The following is a 19792-nucleotide window of genomic DNA, read 5'->3' on the forward strand; positions in this document are numbered from 1 at the left end:
GGGCCTGAGCGAGGGGGATCCAAAGGTGACTTTGTATCACCTTTATGCCCTGAGCCTACGGATGGCCTTGGGGGCTGCTGGCCCGTTAGGATGACTGAAATGGTACCCAAAGTTTAACCAACCTGGTAGTAATCAGCTAAACCTGGGATTGTGAATAAACTCTTAGTCACATACTAAGTACCTGAAAATACATGCTTTTGTCAGGACAATCAAAATGAGATTAATTAACAGGAAATTAACAGGAAAATATTATTATGTGAAGAAAAAAGGATAGGGAGAAGAGGAAGGAGACAGCAATAACTCCCTGACCAGAGAGAATGAGATGGAACCTGCTGGATTGCCTCCAAAACTGTGGAGGGGCATGTGAAAACACTCCCACGCTGCGTGAACACCTGTGGGGTTCAGGGGTGGAGAAACTGATATTTGGAGGTGGAATTTTCATTCCAAATTTTTGTTTATTTGAGAGACTTTTCTGCTAGTCTGGACAGAGCCAAGTGGGAGTAATTTAAAGGGCCAGCTGGGAGAAACTGATTCAGGGTCACTGCCTGCTACGGGGCCCCTTTATGCTACCAGAATAATATAAAATGAACTGTAAATGAGAATCAGGTTCAAGATCTCTGTCTATGTCACAATCCTGAAACAATTTTTATACCCTCTCACCACATTCGCAGTAGTTCTACATTTCAGAACCACAGTCACTATTTGTGCTTTTTCCCACCCTTCTTTCAAGCTCCCCCCCGCCGGAACTTAACCAACGGAACATAGCTATATTATGTGAATCACTTAAGAGAAAGATGACAGAGTATCTATTTCAAGAAACACTCAATGCAGCAATCCCTGTCTGATTCTGGCAACGCATTATGTGGAATTCCCCCTTAAAAACGCCCATGAAGCAGAGTTCTCGGGACTGAACAATGAATTAATATAACATGAATATAAATTGCCTTTTGTGTTAATTTTCATCATGGAATAGTAGCATGTTTTTGTGTTTGGTTTCTGTATACTACTAACAAACTTATGAACATTTTATTAAAAAGGTCAAGAAAAAGTTAACTAGAACATTTTAAACATAAGTAAAAGTAATTTATTTTGTTTTTGCATATAATCTTATTCCCTTGTTTCCATCTACGAATAAAGTCCACAAATTTTGAAGTCCCTAATTCACTGTTATGAAAATCATTCAAAAAGAACTTAAAATGTACAACAATAAAAAAGGACTTGCATTAATAAACACCAGAAAATCTAACTTAATTAGCAGTAAATATTTTCAATAAAGCACAAGATACCTACTTCCTCTTTAAACAGTGTTTTTCAACTTGAAAAGTGAGTCAAAATATTCTTGGACATCCTGTCCCCCAATGCTGTATTTTCACTACAAGAGCACATAAAAACAGTGCAATGGGCTGGATTGCCTCTTCCCATAGTAACCCCTTCTCTCCTCCCCCAGCCACATGGAAAATAGCAAAAGGAGAGAAAACCTCTGCAATGACTTCTTACAGAGTTCTTCTCTTATGAGACAAGATTTGGTCCTTCAGAACAAGGATCCCCCAGGATCAAAGGATGACAAGACCATGCATGGGTATGTCTTCACTCAAATTATCTACACTCAAGTGACTCCTCTCAAGTTAGCCTAACTCAAGTGGGAGCAGCCATACTGAGAAACCACTTTCAAGTTGCTGTGTCCATACTGTATTGAATTGGCTCTTGTGTGGCACTAAGACTTCTGGAGAACATATCCCATGGTTCTTAGTGCTGCAGTAAGCTAAGCTGCTCTATGAATTCTTTCCCAATAAATTATGGGAGAACTTGTCTGTCCTTTTTGTGCAAACGGGGAACTTGGGAAGGCACTGGAGAACTAGTGGCAATTGAATAGCACTAGCCTGCATCCACATGAGAGAGTATTAGTTGTTGAGTTATGCTCACTCGAGCTTTAGCCTGTATCGCCGCTAGAGTCAAATCAAGTTAAAAGCACCACCACACACGAGTGAAGGGTTTGTATGTGTGGAAAGGACTCAAATTAGGAGCAACACTCGAGTTATAACTTAAGTTAACATTGCATTTAAGACAATCCCTATGATGAGACCAAGTGCTTTGTGTCTGCTCATTACTCTTCATTGGAACCATACTTCCAGAGTTTCCTGTGACCACAGCTGCCTTGTTATGTTGCCTAAAGGGGGGTTTTGAACTGTGAAGGAGCATTCATCTTTTCTACCTATCTCCACAAGGGGACAAGGTGCATCTGTCCCTATTCAACATGCATGCCCCATCCTCTCCTGCCTAGTCCCCACACCCTTCTCCAATTCAGATCCTGAGGACTTAGAGGAACCCTGGGGAAGGCAGTTCTGCCATGAAGACAGCTGAGTCCCCTCTCCCCATGCACTCACTCTCATATGAGATCCATGTGCACATCTGGAGGCCTTGATCTCGCCCAACATGTTTACATTGTTTAAAAAGTCATTCTTTCTTCTCTCTGAGTTTGAATGGCACCTGAACCAAACCACAGTGAAATGTTTTATAACTTTCTGAAAAGAATGCTTATACACTATAATGTTCAACATCTCCACTTTAATTATAACTGTATTTTTTGTGAGGCCTGATCCTGCTAACACTTATGCATATGGCAAATGACATTGAGTGTGCTTAGAAAAATAAAATGGGATACACATGCCAAACATATCTGCTCAGTCACTGCCCTCATGTCCTTCCCTCGTGCTCCATTTGTATTTTTGTCTGACTATCATGTATTCACATGAGGAATCCCATTGGCTCCAACGGGACTACTGACATGCTTCAGGTTAATCATGTGCTTTGCAGGATCAGGGACTTAAATCGTAAATTCTCTGAGGCAGTAACCTGGTCCTTATACATGTCTGCAAAGCACCAAGTACACTTTCTGCTATGTAAATAAATAATGATAAGTATAAATAAGGCACATTTGGGGAGGGGATGCAAAAAACCAGGCAAACTAGATAGCATATTTGTATTTAATTATTTGCTGTGAAGAAAGGCAACAGATGAATGCTGTTTTTTCCACATACAATAAGAAAAATGAAATACCTACAGGGCAGAATTCCGTTACTCACTTTCAAGATCCTACTTTCATTTCATTTATCTAGATTTACACTGAACATTAAAAAAGGCCTATCAAAGGCTTCAGGTGCCGTTGCCGTATACATGAAACATTTTTGGAGGCTCAGAGTCCTTGATTGGTACTCTCAGCGGCCTTCCAGCCATTGCAGCTCCTAAGGCCTCCAGAATTGACTATGATCTTTAACTTTGATTAAACATACTGTTTCTTTGTTTAAACAAAGGTCACTGAGACTGAAGGCAGCAGGAGAACCTACTGGGAGCTATAATCAACTCAAGTCCTGGCCAGACCACTAGTACAATCACAGAATATCAGGGTTGGAAGGGACCTCAGGAGGTCATCTAGTCCAACCCCCCTGGCTCAAAGCAGGACCAATCCCCAACTAAATCAATACTGTGGGACTTCCCAGTGCTCCACCAGGAAGATGGGTGGTGTGTATGTGTGAGCAACTCTCTCCCTACAAAGAAGCTTATGTTCTTTCTTCAAGCATAGGTGCTGGAATTAGGGGTGCTGGGGGTACTGCTGCACCTCCTGGATTGAAGTGGTTTCCATTATATACAGGATTTACAGTTTGGTTCAGTGGCTCTCAGCACCCCCATTATAAAAATTGTTCCAACACCTCTGACTTCAAGCTCAGCAACTATCTAGTTTCCCCAGTCGTCTTCTTAGCATATGCACAACGTGTCTCAGATGGCATGTGACCAGGATTCAGCATCAAATTTGATCCACTGGTTGTATCATAAGCTTCCCTGGCCTGGACCAGGTACTGAGGAGGAGTGTGATGTGAATGCTGATCCACACCCAGTGAGTGGCTTTATTTTGGTCTCATGATTTTGCTCTTTCACCTATGACTTGAAGGAGGCCAATTTTACAATCTTGTGCAAAAATTACATATACACCTCTACCCCGATATAACGCGGTAAAGCAGTGCTCTGGGGGGATGGGGCTGTGCACTCCGGCAGATCAAAGCAAGTTCGATATAACGTGGTTTCACCTATAACGTGGTAAGATTTTTTGGCTCGAGGACAGCGTTATATCAGGGGTAGGGGTGTAGTTCAGCATTTATGTCTTGGTAGTCCATCGAATCCGATGATGACAAATTGTGCTGGAGTTTATGTGCTAGAGTAACAAAAGCCTTTTTTACATGTTTTCAGGGGTCTCTGGGAGTTTTTTTAAAGGGAAGATTTCAAAGAAAATACAGAAAAAATAGCACTCCTGTCAGGAATTTTTTGTTGTGCCAAGAGGTGCCAGTTTCATAATACATTCCTTTTGTGTCTGGTATTGAAATGTCAGACCTTTGTTTACAGTTTTGCTGCTTTTTGGCATATCATTTTTCACTCTGTCTTTCAACTGTACTGTTATCATTTTTTCTTCCTCCACTGATACCTGTCAGTAACGAGGGCCTGCAGCAGAGCCGTTCCCCAGGCATTTTAACGAGCTCAGCTGGCCTGCAGTACTTTGCCTGACTGGCTACACTGCCTGATTGGTTGGAAGAGTCACCAGACCAACTCTTAAACCCAGCAGTGGCAATTCAGTGGGTGCTCAAACTTTCACCCATGGCTGGGATAGCTCCATGGGTGAAAGTTTGAGCACAACAACTACAACTGTTAGTTCCCGCCCTGCTCCCTGTCCTGGACCCAGCCGTGGCTCTGCCTTGCCTCATTCCAGGTAACCCAGCTCTGACCCTCAGCTCTGATTCCTGACTGCCGACTTCAAGCTCTGACTCTTGGTTCTGGCATCTGGCCTCTGATTCCGATTCTGATCCTCAGCTCCAATTCCTGGCTTCTAACTCTGACTCTGACCCATGGTTCTGGCTTCTGACCCTGGACTCCTATTCCTGGCTATCCACTCCTAATCTAACCACTACAATTCATAACTGAGGCCTTGAACTTTGCCATAGGTATAGTACTATCACAACATGTGGGCCCCTGCAACCACCTCCACACCTGTGCCTTTTATTCTCAGAAGCTAACCCTGGCTGAATAAAACTACACTATTTGGGACAAGGAGCTACTGGCTATCAAGGCGGCTTTCAAGGAGTGGTGCCACCTCCTAGAAGGAGCTAAGTTCTCAATTCAAGTCCTGATGGACCACAAGAATCTTGAGTACCTATAGACTGCTAGATGCCTTAACCAGTGCCACATCTGCTGGTCTCTCATTTGCTTGCTTTGACTTTGTGGTGTCCTATCACCTGGGGACAAGAAACAGGAGGGCAGATGCCTTATCCCACAAAGACAAATATCTCGAACCCGGTGAAGAGCTTTGCCACCATGCTTAAGACACCCAACTTTATCAACCAGATGATGGATGGTCTGTCATCCTCATCCACTTCCTGCTCCCAATGATCAGTTTGCAACCCACATCCACAAGACCCTGAACAATGTGGTTAGTTAAAACTACAGAATGGCCTCCCCTATCTCAAGGACTGTATTTATGTTCTGGAGGGACAACCTAAGCTCCAGATATTGAACCTATGCCATGATTTGCCACTCGCAGGCCATTTTGGACAATTCAAGACCTGCAATCTGGGCTTGTGGAGCTTCTGGTGGACAGGCCTACAAGCTTACATCAAGAATTATATAAAGTCCTGCAACTATACCAAGAAACCATGATCATCTCTTTCAGCCTCTGCCCATGCCTCCGCAACCTTCATCTACTATATCAGTTGACTTTACTGTAGAACTGCCATGCTCCCAGGCACACACTGTAATCCTGGTTGTTGTCGACCTCCTAACAACGATAGCACTCTTTAACCCATACAATACTGTTCCTACCACACGGGACATGGCTCAGCTCTTCTTGCAAAATGTCTTCTGCTACCATGGGTTAACAACAGGCATTGTTATCAGACTGGGGGTCCCAGTTTATCTCCTGACTCTAGTTGGAATTTCTCAGACTCCTTGGCATCAAATTCCTCTTCTCATCCACTTATCACTGGCATACTAATGGGCAAACAGAAAAGGCCAATCAAATCTTGAAGCAGTATCTTTACTGTCTTCTTTTGAGTTTCCACCAGGATGACTGGCTCCCCTTGCTGTGCTATGCTGAATTCTCATGTAACAATGCAATCCATACCTTAAGACAACATATCCCATTCTTTGGGAACAATGGCTTTCAGACACACTTCCACCTAGACTTGCCCATGAGATCTCCAGTACTGACCACTGCGGATTCAGCTGCCCACCTATACCAGGTGCACTGGGAGCGCACAGAACATCTGCAGTCTGCCAAAGAAGCCCACAAATATCACATGCACCGGGCCGAATCTGGCTGTAGGAGCTAAGGTGTGGCTCTCTGCCCAGAACCTTAAATCGAGCTGCCCATCTGCCAAACTAGACTGTTAATCCTGAATCCTTTCAAGATTATATACCAGGTGAACCCAGTGGCCTTCTGGTTACAGCTCCACAAATCCTTGAAGATCCACCCACCTTTCACATCTCACTTTTAAAGTCCTACACTGAAAACTGATACCCAAACTGCTCCAATCCTCCACTGCCACCCATAACAGTCTGAGGATAGGAGGAGTACTTGGTCCTCTGAGTCCTCGACTCTTGGCAAATTAGGGGAAGATTCTGGTACATGGTGGACTTGGAAGAATGCAGTCCGGATGAGTGGTCCTGGGAACCAGTACAGAACATCCACACCCTGGACCAGTTCTGAAAGTTCTGCTGGAGTTACCCCTGGAAACCGGGCCCCGAGGCCACTAAGAGTTGTCCTTGAGGGCTTGCAGCAAAACCAGTCTCCAGGCAACCAAATTAGCATAACTGGACTGTAGTAGGCTGCCTGATTGGGTATGCCACCTGATTGGTTGGAAAAATCAACAGACCAGCTCTTAATCCCAGCAGCAGTTCAGCAGCTGTTCAAAGCATTCACCCATAGCTGCGATTGCTTCTGCTTGTTCCCAGTCTTGCTCCCGCCTTGTTCCAACCCTACCCCTGCCTTGCCTCATTGCAGCCTCAGATTTGAAGCTTGGCTCTGATTCCTGACCAATGACTTCAACTCTGATCCTTGGCTCTGACATCTGGCCTTTGATTCCAGCTCCAATCCTTGGCTCCTATTCATGGTTACTGGCTTCTGCTCTAACTCTGACCCTTAGCCTCTAATTCCAGCTCTGATCCTTAGCTCCTATTCCCGGCTCCTGTTCCAACTGCTAAGTATGACTCCTGCTCCAACATCTAGGGACAACTGCTCACATCCTGGTCTCTGACAATACTAAGTGTAGAGCAAACAATTGATAGAATGTAATCCTCATCTTCCATGCAAGCAGCTGCAAGCAGCAGTGTGGTTATTATAATGCTAAAAAACCATCAAGAATACCTCATTGACCATTCTCCTCAATGTTTTAAAATATTTCTTTGCATGTGAACTTACATAAATAGATCTCTGACCATGACAGTCAGACTCATTCAGTTTGCAAGCAAAAGTTCACATATTTAGAGAACACTGTAGAATATGAGCAAAGCAACATACATTTAAAAAAAAAAATAGATTGCCAGGTTTCACCACTGACTATACTGGGTTTTTTTTAATTAGGAGAGTCAAAATTCACAAATGTGCTAGTGCACTGGGATACAACTCTTCTTAAATTAACATTTTAAAAAAATGTTACTCAGGTAACTCTGTTATTTGATAGTGACTACATTGCACATGGAGCAGCAGCACAAACACACGTCAAACATATAATCAAACCACCAACATAAAAAAAAATGCTGCCAATTATGAAGCTCACTTAATACTGTCCTAAGGGCACCACCTTACACTATCTAAGGGCATGTCTACACTTGCCATTTAAAGTGGAAAAAGTCTCTTTTTTGCACAAAAACTGTGGGAACGTCTACACTTATCAATGATGTTTTGCGGTGAAACTGAACCACCTCCATGAGAGGCATATAGCTCTTACCGGTGATGCTTTTGCGGTGATGTGCAAGTGAAGACACGTTTTTCCTGTTTACACAGCTTTTAGTCTCCTGAGGATATCCCACAGTGCCTAGGTGACCACTCTGGTCAGCAGCTCTGCTGCTCTGATGCCAGGTAAACAGACATCCACCCCTCCCCCTGTAAAGCCCCTGGAACTTTGAAATTCCCCTTCCTGTTTTCTTGGCAAGTGCTCACTTATCTGGCCAGATCACAATGCCTGCTCCAGATCCCCTGCTTGGAGCAATGCAGAGCTACTGGAGCTGATTTGGGGAGAGGAGGCTGTGCAGGGACCCAGGATGCCCCACGATCACCCCATTCCCCCCCACTCCTCCCGGCCAAGGCCCATCGTCAAAATGGAGAGAGCTGCACTGTGGGATAGCTGTCCTCAGTGGCTGCTCTTATCAGCAATGGAAGTGCTGCTAATGTAAACACTCTCTGATGCCTGAGGAATTAAGTGAGTACACAAACCAGCTCTTTTCTTTCACCCGTTCCCTATCATCGGTGAGACGTACAGTGCAAAAACTCTACAAGTGTAGACATACCCTAATTGATAGTTGCGTATTGGCCCAGTTGAGTCTGTATTTAACACACTATATATGGTTCTAAGCTGCTCAGTTCCACCATGAGGAGTTGAGGGAAGTGAAATTGAATAATAAGTGAGTGTGGAATGGCCCCTGAAATTGCAGAAGCTTGGGAATGGACCCAACATGGCATACTTCCCCCTACCTCCACAAGAGCTGGATAAAACCCATCTATACAGCCACCATGCAACTGTAAATCTGGAGCAATGGGGAGCAAACACACTGTCTTTCTGACAAAGCAAAATACTTCAGGAAAGCCTTCTTGCTCAGGCAGCCAACTGAACCAGGGCTCCTCTGCCAATGCTGCTGCAAAGTGGGTTTACTGGAGAACTGCCGAGAGGCACTCACCCTCCTTACAAATGCCACGTAGATCTAAGCAGAACCCCAAAGAGCAGAGTTTCCCAAAGATCATTGAGCTATATTGGCTTAAAAGGCCTTGGCTCTCGTGTCCCCTGTGCCATAAGCTTCTCCCTACAGAGGGGAGACTTTCATTCTCAGAGGCTTGAATGCTGCAGAGCTTTCTATCTTCCTTCCCCTTCCTCTGGGGGAGGAGGGCATCACGACAGAAGAGTTTAAGATCCCAGACTCTGATAAAATAAAACAGTTCAGTTTTTCCAAATGTGGTGCCTCAATATCACAACACTAATTAGATTTTACAACTTTTTCAGTAAAACGGATGCCGGTACTCTTTCGCATCAAGGAAGGGAGAGAAAGAGAGAGAGAGAGCTCAGTGGATTAGCGTTCTACTTTGAGATACTTCTGAGTTCAAACTCAGGAGAGAGCACAAATGAGAATCAGTTTAGTTCTCCACCATAAGCCCTACTGGACATTTGTCCCCACGGCTAAACAACTGTACAATCCAACACGTGTAGCAGTATCTCTGAGGACAAGAACTGAAATAACTGGGTGTTAAACTTGAGTAATGAAGAGCATTGGCAAGCTGTGTGGAGAAGCTTACACTGTACTTGTGTAACACCGACAGACCCTGGTCGTCAGCGGATGGTACCGAACCTGGTGCCTCTGGAACTTAGTGCATGAGCCTTTACTTCATGAGCTAAAAGCCAACTGGCTCTTAGCTAAGGCTGTAGAGCAGACTCATTAATCGCTAAGTGGTCTCAGAGGTTTACTGTGGCTCTGGTGGCGCCAGGCCCACACTTGGAAGGGGCCCACAAAGGGTTAATCCAGCCTGGAGTGAAGAGTCAGCAACTTCCCAGCACCAGCTGAAACACTCAGCAGCCTAGGGTGCGCAGTGTGCAAGTGCATCAGGGGCTGGGTGTTGCAGGGTCTGCTGGGAATTGTGGTTTGCACGCTGCTATGTTCCGTGGGGCCCTGTGACCTCCGCAGCCAGCTGCACTACTAGTCCCAGAATGCCCTGCTCCATGTTGCCAGCCGCCCCAGCTGAAGTGGGCAGAGCGGACCAAAAAGAAATCCCAAGCAAGGAAATGGTCTGGTGCAGGGAGAGGATTCCTGGTACTAATCCCACTGCGCCCTCCATCCCCCTTGGGGTACGGGGTGGGAGCTCCTGGCTTCCCCCACCCTTGAGTCTCCCCCATTCTCCTGGGCATTGGGGAGCTGGAGGCAGCTGTGGTGCTGTGACTCCTGGGTGGTGTGCAGCCCCCCTGCGACCATGATGCCTGGAGGCTCCTGGGCACTGTCTCGACCCTGCAACTTCAGGGTGGGGGGTGTTTGTCTGTGTTCCCTGGGAGAAAGGGGGGCAGTGATAGCGGGGCTTGTCATTGCTGGCTGCTGTGCCCCCTGCCAATGGGAATGCCCAGAAACTGCCCCCCTGTAATCCGGAGAGGGATGGGGGAGCAGCGCGGTTTGGGGGGAAAGGGCAGTTGTGGGGCAATGGGGGAGCTGGTGATGACTCCATGTGGGAGGTCTAGGAGAAGCAGAGTGTTAAGGTGGGGGTTGGTGTGGCAGGGGGCAGAAGGAGGGAGGGGAAAGTCTGGGTTGAAGGTGGGGGGTCGTAGAAGGGAGGGAGGTGACAGCCCTGGAGTGAAAGTGTGTGGGGGGGTGGGCAGTAGCAGGGAGATTGAGGAGAGCCATTCTTTGGGGGTTAGTTGTGTGGGCTGGGGACAGTAGGAGGGACGGGAAGGGGGGGAGGAGCCTGAAGCTGGATTGTGGTAGCCTTTGTGGTAAAATGTGTGTGTGTCTCTCTCAGTGGCCCTTTCTCCATGCAAAAGATGGGCACCAGCAATTTTCCTCCTCACACTCCGCCCCAAAATACAAAACATTATTGTACCAAAGTAGAAAATGCAGCTTTCAAAAAAATGTATTTATGAAGCATAACTTTGGGTGGAGGAGGTGGTGATGGGGAGATGCAGGTGCGATATCAGTGACTGCTACATCCAGGCTTAATATGGCTCATAAGTGTGCTAATTAAGCACTTGTATTCAGGGCCCCAAGCAGGCCCTGAGTGTTTAAACAAAAAAAGACAAAACTAACTAACAACCCCCTTCCACACAACCAAATTCAATGGTATTCTGGGTTCACTGATGTTAGTCCAGTTTGTTCTCTATGGGCTGAGTGGAGGTCTCAATCAAGTGTGGCTTCAAATATCTTATTTCGTTTCTGAATAAATGTTTTCATCCCCATCCCAGCAATACCACATTTACTATGTCATGCCAGGCCCACACTTGGAAGGGGCTCATCACAACCACATGGGGGCCCACAAATATGTTTGGCGCTGGGCCCACAAAAGGTCAATCTGGCCCTGGACCGTCTCAGTGCCACTAGAGGGGAGAGAACATCACACTCAGAAGGTGTGTGGGTTACACTTGCCCAGCATTCCCCATGCTACAAGTACCAATGTCACACACATTTAATTACAAAAACCCAACAACTTTTTTTTGGGTTCATATCCATTCTTGATTTCCTATGTCTTTTCCCTCTGATAAAAAATAACACAGAAAACAAGCAGACTTACATTAAATTCTTCCCGAAACCGTTTCCCATCATCTGCTGACCTTATCCGTATTTCTTCCTCCAAATGCTCCACTGGAATAGGAGAGTACTTCTTTGGGCCAGAGGGAGACCTACTAAGCAGCATCACCCTTTGCTGTTCTGTCAAACCAGAGAAAATAAATGTTAAATGTATATTCAGAATGAGGGACTACTAGTTATTCCATTAATCAAATGATGAGCCAATTAGTTTTGTGAAACATCTTGGAAAAAGGAACAGAATGCCTCTTACAAAATGCTCTAATAAATTTGTTAGTCTCTAAGGTGCCACAAGTACTCCTGTTCTTCTTCTTACAAAATGTGAATCAAACTAATGAGACAAGGTGGGTGAGGTAATATCTCTTATTGAGCCAACATCCTGAGACTGACATGGCTACAATTATACTGCAGTCAAACTAACAGAGTTGATTTCTATAAAAATACAGTAATAAGCCGAGAGATTTCTCTGAACACACACTGGATTAAAACAATGCCCAGAAGCCTGTGTCCTAATGTTAATAATTAGAATTTCTGACTTTAATTTGTAACAGAATAAAAATGTGATGAAACATCATATGGGGAGGCAATAGGATCTATCAGTTCCTCCCACTCACTGGGAGGTGTAGGGATTGGAGGGGAAATTTGTTTAAGATACTTAATTTAAGGAAAATAATTTGTAAATCTATTTTTCAAATGGTTTTATTTCTTCAAAATAAGCCACACTTTGCCAGACACCAGAAACGCTGTAATATTTACAGTAACTACAATTAGATAAGTGTTTTGGTCTCAATAAACTGCTTTAAGAAGATAAATTCATGAGACTTGTTTGAAGCATTCCTATTGTATCTTTAACCAAAAGTATAGGCAGCCATCAGTACTTTAATTTAGTTTCTGTCCCAAAACAGAGGAAAACAATATTTAAACAGGACCTGAATTTTGAAAGTATACTTTTCCACCTGCAATTCATTGTAGGCACCAATACATATCTGCAAAAATGCAAACACGTGGTCTGTTCTTTCTGCACCAAGCACAGATCAAGAAAAAAAGGGAGTTCAGTCCCAAGTTGCTGGCTGCTCTGAGGCTATGTCTACACTACCATGGTAAATCGACCTAGCTACGCAACTCCAGCTACGTGGATAACGTAGCTGGAGTCGACGTAGTTTAGATCGAGTTACTGCGGGGTCCACAGTATGCTGGGTCTATGGGAGACACTCTCCTGTCAACTTAACTTACTCTTCTTGTTCGGAGTAGAGTACTAGGGTCAACTGGAGAGCAATCTGCGGTCGATTTGGCGGGTCTTCACTAGACCTACTAAATCGACCCCGGTACATCGATCCCCAGAGCATCGATCCAGGGGGTAGTGTAGACATAGCTTTAGTTGTGCCAGATGCCCACAGCTAAAGTGGCTGTTCTAGCAGTCTAGGATAGCTGGAGCACCAACGTGCTCCAGCATGTTTCTTTTACAGCAATTACCTCCCTATGGGATGATTTTGTGCAGCACCTGACACCCAGGAATTCCCTTGCACCAGCCGGCTAAATCTGCTAGCTTTATGACAATTGTGCACAGGTAGACTGGTTAGAAAATTAGATCCAGTGTGCAAACATATTGCATTTTAAAACAACAGTGAAGTTGAAGAATTTTGAAATCATGGTAGAGGAAGTTTCCCTGCGATTAGAAGCTTTGTTTAAAAGACAAACAAAACACTTCCCTAGAAACAGACAGTGACAACGCTACTTTCAACAACCATGCTGCCTAATAGTTCATGTACTAGCCATTCTAGAGAGTAACAGCTTTCTGCTTGATGGCTAGTATATCTCAATACATTGGAAACATCAATGCTCTTTTAACTGATGTTAGGAAATTTAACACTGAACAGGAAGTTACACTCATTTGGTTTATATTTAGAACTGTGAATAAACAATTTTTCAGTTTGCACATAGTAACATGAAAGCCACAGAAAATGCAGGTAATTCTCCCTTAAAGACTAACAGATTTATTTGGGCATAAGCTTTCGTGAGTAAAAACCTCACTTCTTCGGATGCATCCGAAGAAGTGAGGTTTTTACTCACGAAAGCTTATGCCCAAATAAATCTGTTAGTCTTTAAGGTGCCACCAGACTCCTTGTTGTTTTTGTAGATACAGACTAACACGGCTACCCCCTGATACGTAATTCTCCCTTGTGATTACTTTTTTCCTTTTCTTTTGATTGTTTACTCCCTCGTCGTTATGGCATGAGTAATATATGGAGGACCTATAATTCCCCAAGAACTTTGCCATCTTTTAATCTTTATTGTGCTTGATGGTCCAAATCTAGTCTAATTTGATACGCTCTTAATAAAAACAACATCTGAAAATCTACTGGTGAATATTTTCAAATTTCTGGACTTCATCTTTTTAAAAAATGTTATCTCTTACAGTACCTTCCCTCTCATCCCCCTTTTACTTTTTAATCTGGTCATAGAGTTACAAAGTAGTTCTTCATACGTATGTCTTTTTTTTTTATATATATAAACACAAACGTTTCTATCCTTTTTTTCTTAAGCTGAAAACTGGTGCAGATAACTCAGCTGTCATGAGGAATCCTTCACTAACAAAGCAGTTATGGAGAATTGCCATGGAGAAACAAAATCTGGTAAAGTTATGACTTTAAGCTGCAAATTATTGAACAGAAAGGAGAAGGAGAAGAGAGGGAAGTTTTCTTCGTTTTCTTTTAAATAAATAAAGCCAGCACTAAAATGATACAAGTAATCCTCAAAGTTTAAAGAATTGAATTCTTAACTTTCGAAATTAAAGTTTTGAACACACACACACACACACGGAGTAAAATTCATTCTCAAAAAACAAAGCCAACATTTCATTACCTTGCTCTTCTAAGATTCCATTTGGCATCTTTTTGTCACTGGAGGTCACCACAGCTTTCCTATGTTTTCTGAACCTTAAATACACAAAACCAAATTAATTTGAATAATTGTGTTTAAAAGGTAACAAATATTCTTCCAGATTGTACAAACCCCCATGTAAGTCTGGAGAAACTCTTTCTGTTCATCTTCAGATGGTAATGATTAATGATGATATGCAACATACGGCATCCTCTGCTACTCTAAACTGTGGTCTGAGACTTCAGTTACCGCATATATGTAGAAGCGCTTTCATTTCCTTATTAGATCATATCAAAACATGACCAATCTAGTTTTGAGTGCAGCACTTAACAGCTCCCTACCTGAAAAAATAGCCAGCCAGAAGAATGAAAATGATGAACACAAGAAGCAGGATCAACATTGAAGTCAGTACTGGCTGTGAACTGTTCTTTCCTGGAGGATCTATAAATTAAAAAAACACCAAGCGTGACAGATTGTTGTGATGGAATTCTCAGTGTAGCAAAGATAAAATTGGACAAACATATCTAATATTTTCAAAAACTGATTTAAATACACTGTACAGTTTCCAAAAAGCCTACCTCTAGGGCCAAAGTTCCCATGGAACATAGATTTGGTGGCTGTGTGTGGTCTTTTGATTAGCTAAAAATATCAACAGTGCTTTTTAGTAAATAAATACAAAGCTGAAACCCCCAATTAAGGGGACATATTTTTAAAATCTGTGCTACCAACTGTCAGCTCTTGAATATGGTGAGCGAGATAATATCTTTTATTGGACCAGCTTCTGTCGGTGAGAGAGAGACAAGTTTTCGAGATATACAAAGATATACAAAGGTAGTTTAGCATACTTAGGCCTGGTCTACACTAGGAGGTTATGTCGAATTTAGCAGCGTTAACTCGAATTAACCCTGCACCCGTCCACACAACGAAGCTATTTATTTCGACATAGAGGTCTCTTTAAATCGATTTCTGTACTCCTCCCCGACGAGGGGAGTAGCACTAAATTCGACATGGCCATGTCGAATTAGGGTAGGTGTGGATGGAATTCGATGCTAATAGCTCCGGGAGCTATCCCACAGTGCACCACTCTGTTGATGCTCTGGACAGCAGTCCGAGCTCAGATGCTCTGACCAGCCACACAGGAAAAGCCCTGGGAAAATTTGAATTCCTTTTCCTGTCTGGCCAGTTTGAATCTCATTTCCTGTTTGGACATCGTGGCGAGCTCATCAGCACTGGCAACGATGCAGAGCTCTCCAGCAGAGGTGACCATGCAATCGCAGAATAGAAAGAGGGCCCCAGCATGGACTGATCGGGAAGTCTTGGATCTGATCGCTGTGTGGGGCGATGAGTCCGTGGTTTCGGAGCTGCGATCGAAAAAATGGAATGCGAAGATCTACGAGAAGATCTCCAAAGCCATGACTGAGAGAGGATACAGCCGGGATGCAACGCAGTGCCGCGTGAAAATTAAGGAGCTGAGACAAGGGTACCAGAAGACCAAAGAGTCAAACGGACGCTCCGGATCCCAGCCCCAGACATGCTGTTTCTACGAGGCACTGCATTCCATTCTAGGTGCGGCCGCCACCACTACCCACCACTGTCCGTGGACTCTGACGATGGGGTATTGTCGACGGCTGCTTCCTCGGAGATGTTTGCGGATGGGGAAGATGAGGAAGAAGATGAGGAGGACGAGGCAGTTGACAGTGCTTTCAATGCTGATTTCCCCGACAGCCAGGATCTCTTCATCACCCTCACGGAGATCCCCTACCAACCCTCCCAAGGCGGTAACCCAGACCGTGAATGAGGGGAAACATCAGTAGGTAAGTGTTTTAAACATTTATTTTGAACAGAATAGGAATGGTATCTTAACAATGGGTTTTTCATGATTAGTTTGACCTAGGCGCTTTAATTTTTAGTCCTTTCCAGTGCAGCTACTGGAAAATTCTGTCAATATGTCCGGGGATAGAGCAGAAATCCTCCTGGGACATCTCCACAAAGGTCTCCTGGAGGTATTGTGAAAGCCTTTGCATCAGGTTCCTGGGGAGAGCGGCCTTATTGCGTCCTCCATGGTAGGAAACTTTTCCGCGCCAGGCTAGCAGCAAGTACTCCAGGATCATTGCCTCGCAAAGCATGGTGGCATACAGCCCTAGTGCTTGCTGGCATTAACGCAGCATGCAGTCTTTCTCTGTCTCTGAAATCCTCATCAGAGTGATATCACTCATGGTGACCTGCTTTGAATTAGGGGAATGTTAGTATTGGGACTGATTGCCTGTTCCTTTACATAACTGTAACCGGCCATTTACAGCCACGTGGTGGAGGCATGACAGGGGCAGCATGGAGGGATCTTTCCTGGGGACAGCCTCAAGGGAGGTGGGACAGGGGCAGAGTTCATGCTGGCCGGATTGCCGGCAGCAGGAACTGGCCAACGCTAGGAGCATTGCTTGGAACGTGAAAGGAGGGAACTGCTATAAATTAAGCTTTAAGCAGCCAAAAGTCTACGGCTTACCATGTCTGCCTGCTAGCTGAATTCCGTTGTCCGGCCCCGCTTGTGTGATCTGTACAGCAAGACCCCAGGCACTCAATGGGAAGGCCGAAAATTCGACCTTGTACTGAGTGCGCATGTGATGGGTGCTGTGCATGGTCTTGTTCACAGAGAAAGACTATATTCATTGTTCGCAAAACTGTATCTTTCTGAGGAATTCACTCCCTTTTTCCCATCCCACAGCTGCGAGTGTCTCCCGAGCTACCCCGGCATCCCCCTCCCAAAGGCTGGCGCAGATCAGGCGATGAAAGAGAAGGACACGGGACGAGATGTTCTCAGAACTTATGGGCTGCTCCCGAGCCGAGGTGGCACAGCAGACCCAGTGCAGGGAGAACATGTCGCAATACCAGCGATCACATAGCAAACGGGAGGACAGGTGGCAGCAGGAAGACCAGCAGGAGACTCAAATGCTGCTTGGACTAATGAGGGAGGAAACGGACATGCTCTGGCATCTTGTAGATGTTCTGCAGGACTGGAGGCAGGAGGACAGAGCCCCGCTGCATTCTCTCTCTAACCGCCCTCCCCTGCCACAAAGTCCCATACCCGCCTCATCCAAAGTCCCAAGAAGGAGAGGAGGCAGGGGCCATGAAAACAGTCATTCCACCTCTGCAGACTGCTCAAGTAACAGAAGGCTCTCATTCCCAAAGATTTGATATGTCCTTTCCTTCACTCCAAAAGCACCTCACCCAAGCCCTCGTCCCAGTTTCATCCCCTAACTGTGTAGTTGTTAATAAAAAATACGTTTCTGTTAATTACTGTTTCTGTCATGTTCTTTTAGAGGAGAGTGTGTTTGAAGGGGGGGGAAGGGGGTTGGTAATTGGAGAGGACAGTCACCTTTACCAGGGTACAGACACGGGGGCAGGTTCAGCAGAAGGTCACACACACATTGCAGTCACTAGGCACCCTGGTCAGTCTGGGAGGTGGTTTTCACGTTCTGGGGGGGTGGGGGGACTATGTGAGTTTGTGGTGGGGGAGGGCGGTTACAGGTCTTATGCAGCGGTCCTTAACCTGGATGACAGAGCCACGCAGCAGGGGATCTGTTACCGCCCTCCCCCGCCACAAAGTCACATAGCCCCCACACACAGAGTCCCGAAAAGGAGGGGTGGCAGGCTCCGTTGAAACAACCAGTCCACCACTGCGGACCGCTCTAGGAGCAGGAGCCTGTCATTCCTCGAGTTTAGAAGCGGCCTTTCCATCACTACACCCGCTCCCCACCACAGTCTGTGTCCCAGTTTCAACACTTTACCACGAAATCCTTAATAAAGAAAATGGTGTTAATGAACAAATTTCATTTATTTTATTTTTAAAGGTGTGTTGGAAGGGGGGGAAGGAGGTTGGTAACTGGAGGGGATAGTCAACATTAACTGGGTAAAGAAACGGGGGCAGCTTCAGCTTCTGAATAAACAAACTTAATAGTCACAGGTTACCCTGCTCACTCTGGAACCTAGCTTTCAAAGCTTCCCGGATGCACAGCACGTGCCACTGGGCTCTTCTAATCGCCCGGCTGTCTGGCTGGGCGTAATCAGCAGCCAAGCGAGTTGCCTCAACCTCCCACCCCGCCATAAACGTCTCCCCCTTGCTCTCACAGAGATTGTGGAGCACACAGCAAGCTGCAATAACAATGGGGATATTGGTTTCACTGAGATCAGAGCGAGTCAGTAAGCTTCTCCATCTCCCCTTCAGACGTCCAAAAGCACACTCCACCACCATTCTGCACTTGGCTCAGCCAGTAGTTGAAGAGTTCTTTTTCAGTGTCCAGGGCACCTGTATAGGGCTTCATGAGCCTGGGCATTAGCGGGTAGGCTGGGTCCCCGAGGATGACTATAGGCATCTCCACATCCCCAACAGTTATTTTGTGGTCCGGGAAGTAAATACCTTCCTGCAGCCATCTAAAAAGACCAGAGTTCCTGAAAACGCGAGCATCATGAACCTTGCCCGGCCATCCGACATTGATGTTGGTAAAATGTCCCCTATGGTCCACCAGTGCTTGCAGCACCATTGAAAAGTAGCCCTTTCGGTTAATGTACTGGCTGGCCTGGTGGGCCGGTCCCAGGATAGGGATGTGAGTTCCATCTATAGCCCCACCGCAGTTTGGGAATCCCATCGCAGCAAAGCCATCTATGATCACCTGCATGTTTCCCAGGGTCACTACCTTTGAGAGCAGTAGCTCAACGATTGCGTTGGCTACTTGCATCACAGCAACCCCCACAGTAGATTTGCCGACACCAAAGTGATTCGCGACTGACCGGTAGCTGTCTGGCGTTGCAAGCTTCCAGAGGGCTATGGCCACTCGCTTCTGGACAGTCAGGGCTGCTCGCATCCGGGTGTCCTTGCGCTTCAGGGCAGGGGACAGCAACTCACAAAGTTCCAGGAAAGTTCCCTTACGCATCCAAAAGTTTCGCAGCCACTGTGATTCATCCCAGACCTGCAGCACTATGCGGTCCCACCGGTCCGTGCTTGTTTCCTGGGCCCAGAATCGCCATTCCACAGCATCAACATGACTCATTGCCACCATGATGTCTATGGTGTGGGGTCCCATGCTTTGTGAGAGGTCTGTGCCCCTCTCAGACTTAATGTCCTCACCGCGCTGCTGTAGCCTCCTCGCCCGATTTCTCAGCATCTGCCTCTGAAAAAGGTGGATGATAAGGTGCGAGGTGTTGACAACGGCCATAACTGCAGCGATGATCGCAGCAGGCTCCATGCTCGCAGTGCTGTGGTGTCCGTGCTGTCAATCACCAGAAAAGTGCGCGAACTGATTGCCCGCCGGCGCTTTCACGGAGGGAGGGCGGAAGTGACGGTTGAATGACGACAGTTACCCAAAACCACCCTTGACACATTTTTGTCCCC

At 45.6% G+C, this 19792-nt stretch overlaps 1 protein-coding gene across 7 annotated transcripts in view; it reads right to left on the bottom strand.

The window, feature by feature from the left end:
- Positions 1–19792, bottom strand: part of PTPRE (protein tyrosine phosphatase receptor type E) — a 247563-nt gene that overhangs the window by 57031 nt on the left and 170740 nt on the right. For 6 of the 7 annotated variants that reach the window (XM_054035388.1, XM_054035387.1, XM_054035392.1 and 3 more), the window contains 3 exons: positions 14751–14850; positions 14392–14465; positions 11516–11652 (listed from right to left, as the gene is read on the bottom strand). In XM_054035388.1, the coding sequence (XP_053891363.1) occupies positions 11516–11652; positions 14392–14465; positions 14751–14850 (311 nt within the window). Of the gene's footprint in view, positions 1–11515; positions 11653–14391; positions 14466–14541; positions 14612–14750; positions 14851–19792 lie in introns of those variants that run through there. The other variant, XM_054035394.1, reaches the window with a different exon arrangement.

The sequence above is a fragment of the Malaclemys terrapin genome, chromosome 7 (assembly GCF_027887155.1).
Source record: "Malaclemys terrapin pileata isolate rMalTer1 chromosome 7, rMalTer1.hap1, whole genome shotgun sequence".
In the NCBI taxonomy this organism is placed as follows: Eukaryota; Metazoa; Chordata; order Testudines; family Emydidae; genus Malaclemys; species Malaclemys terrapin.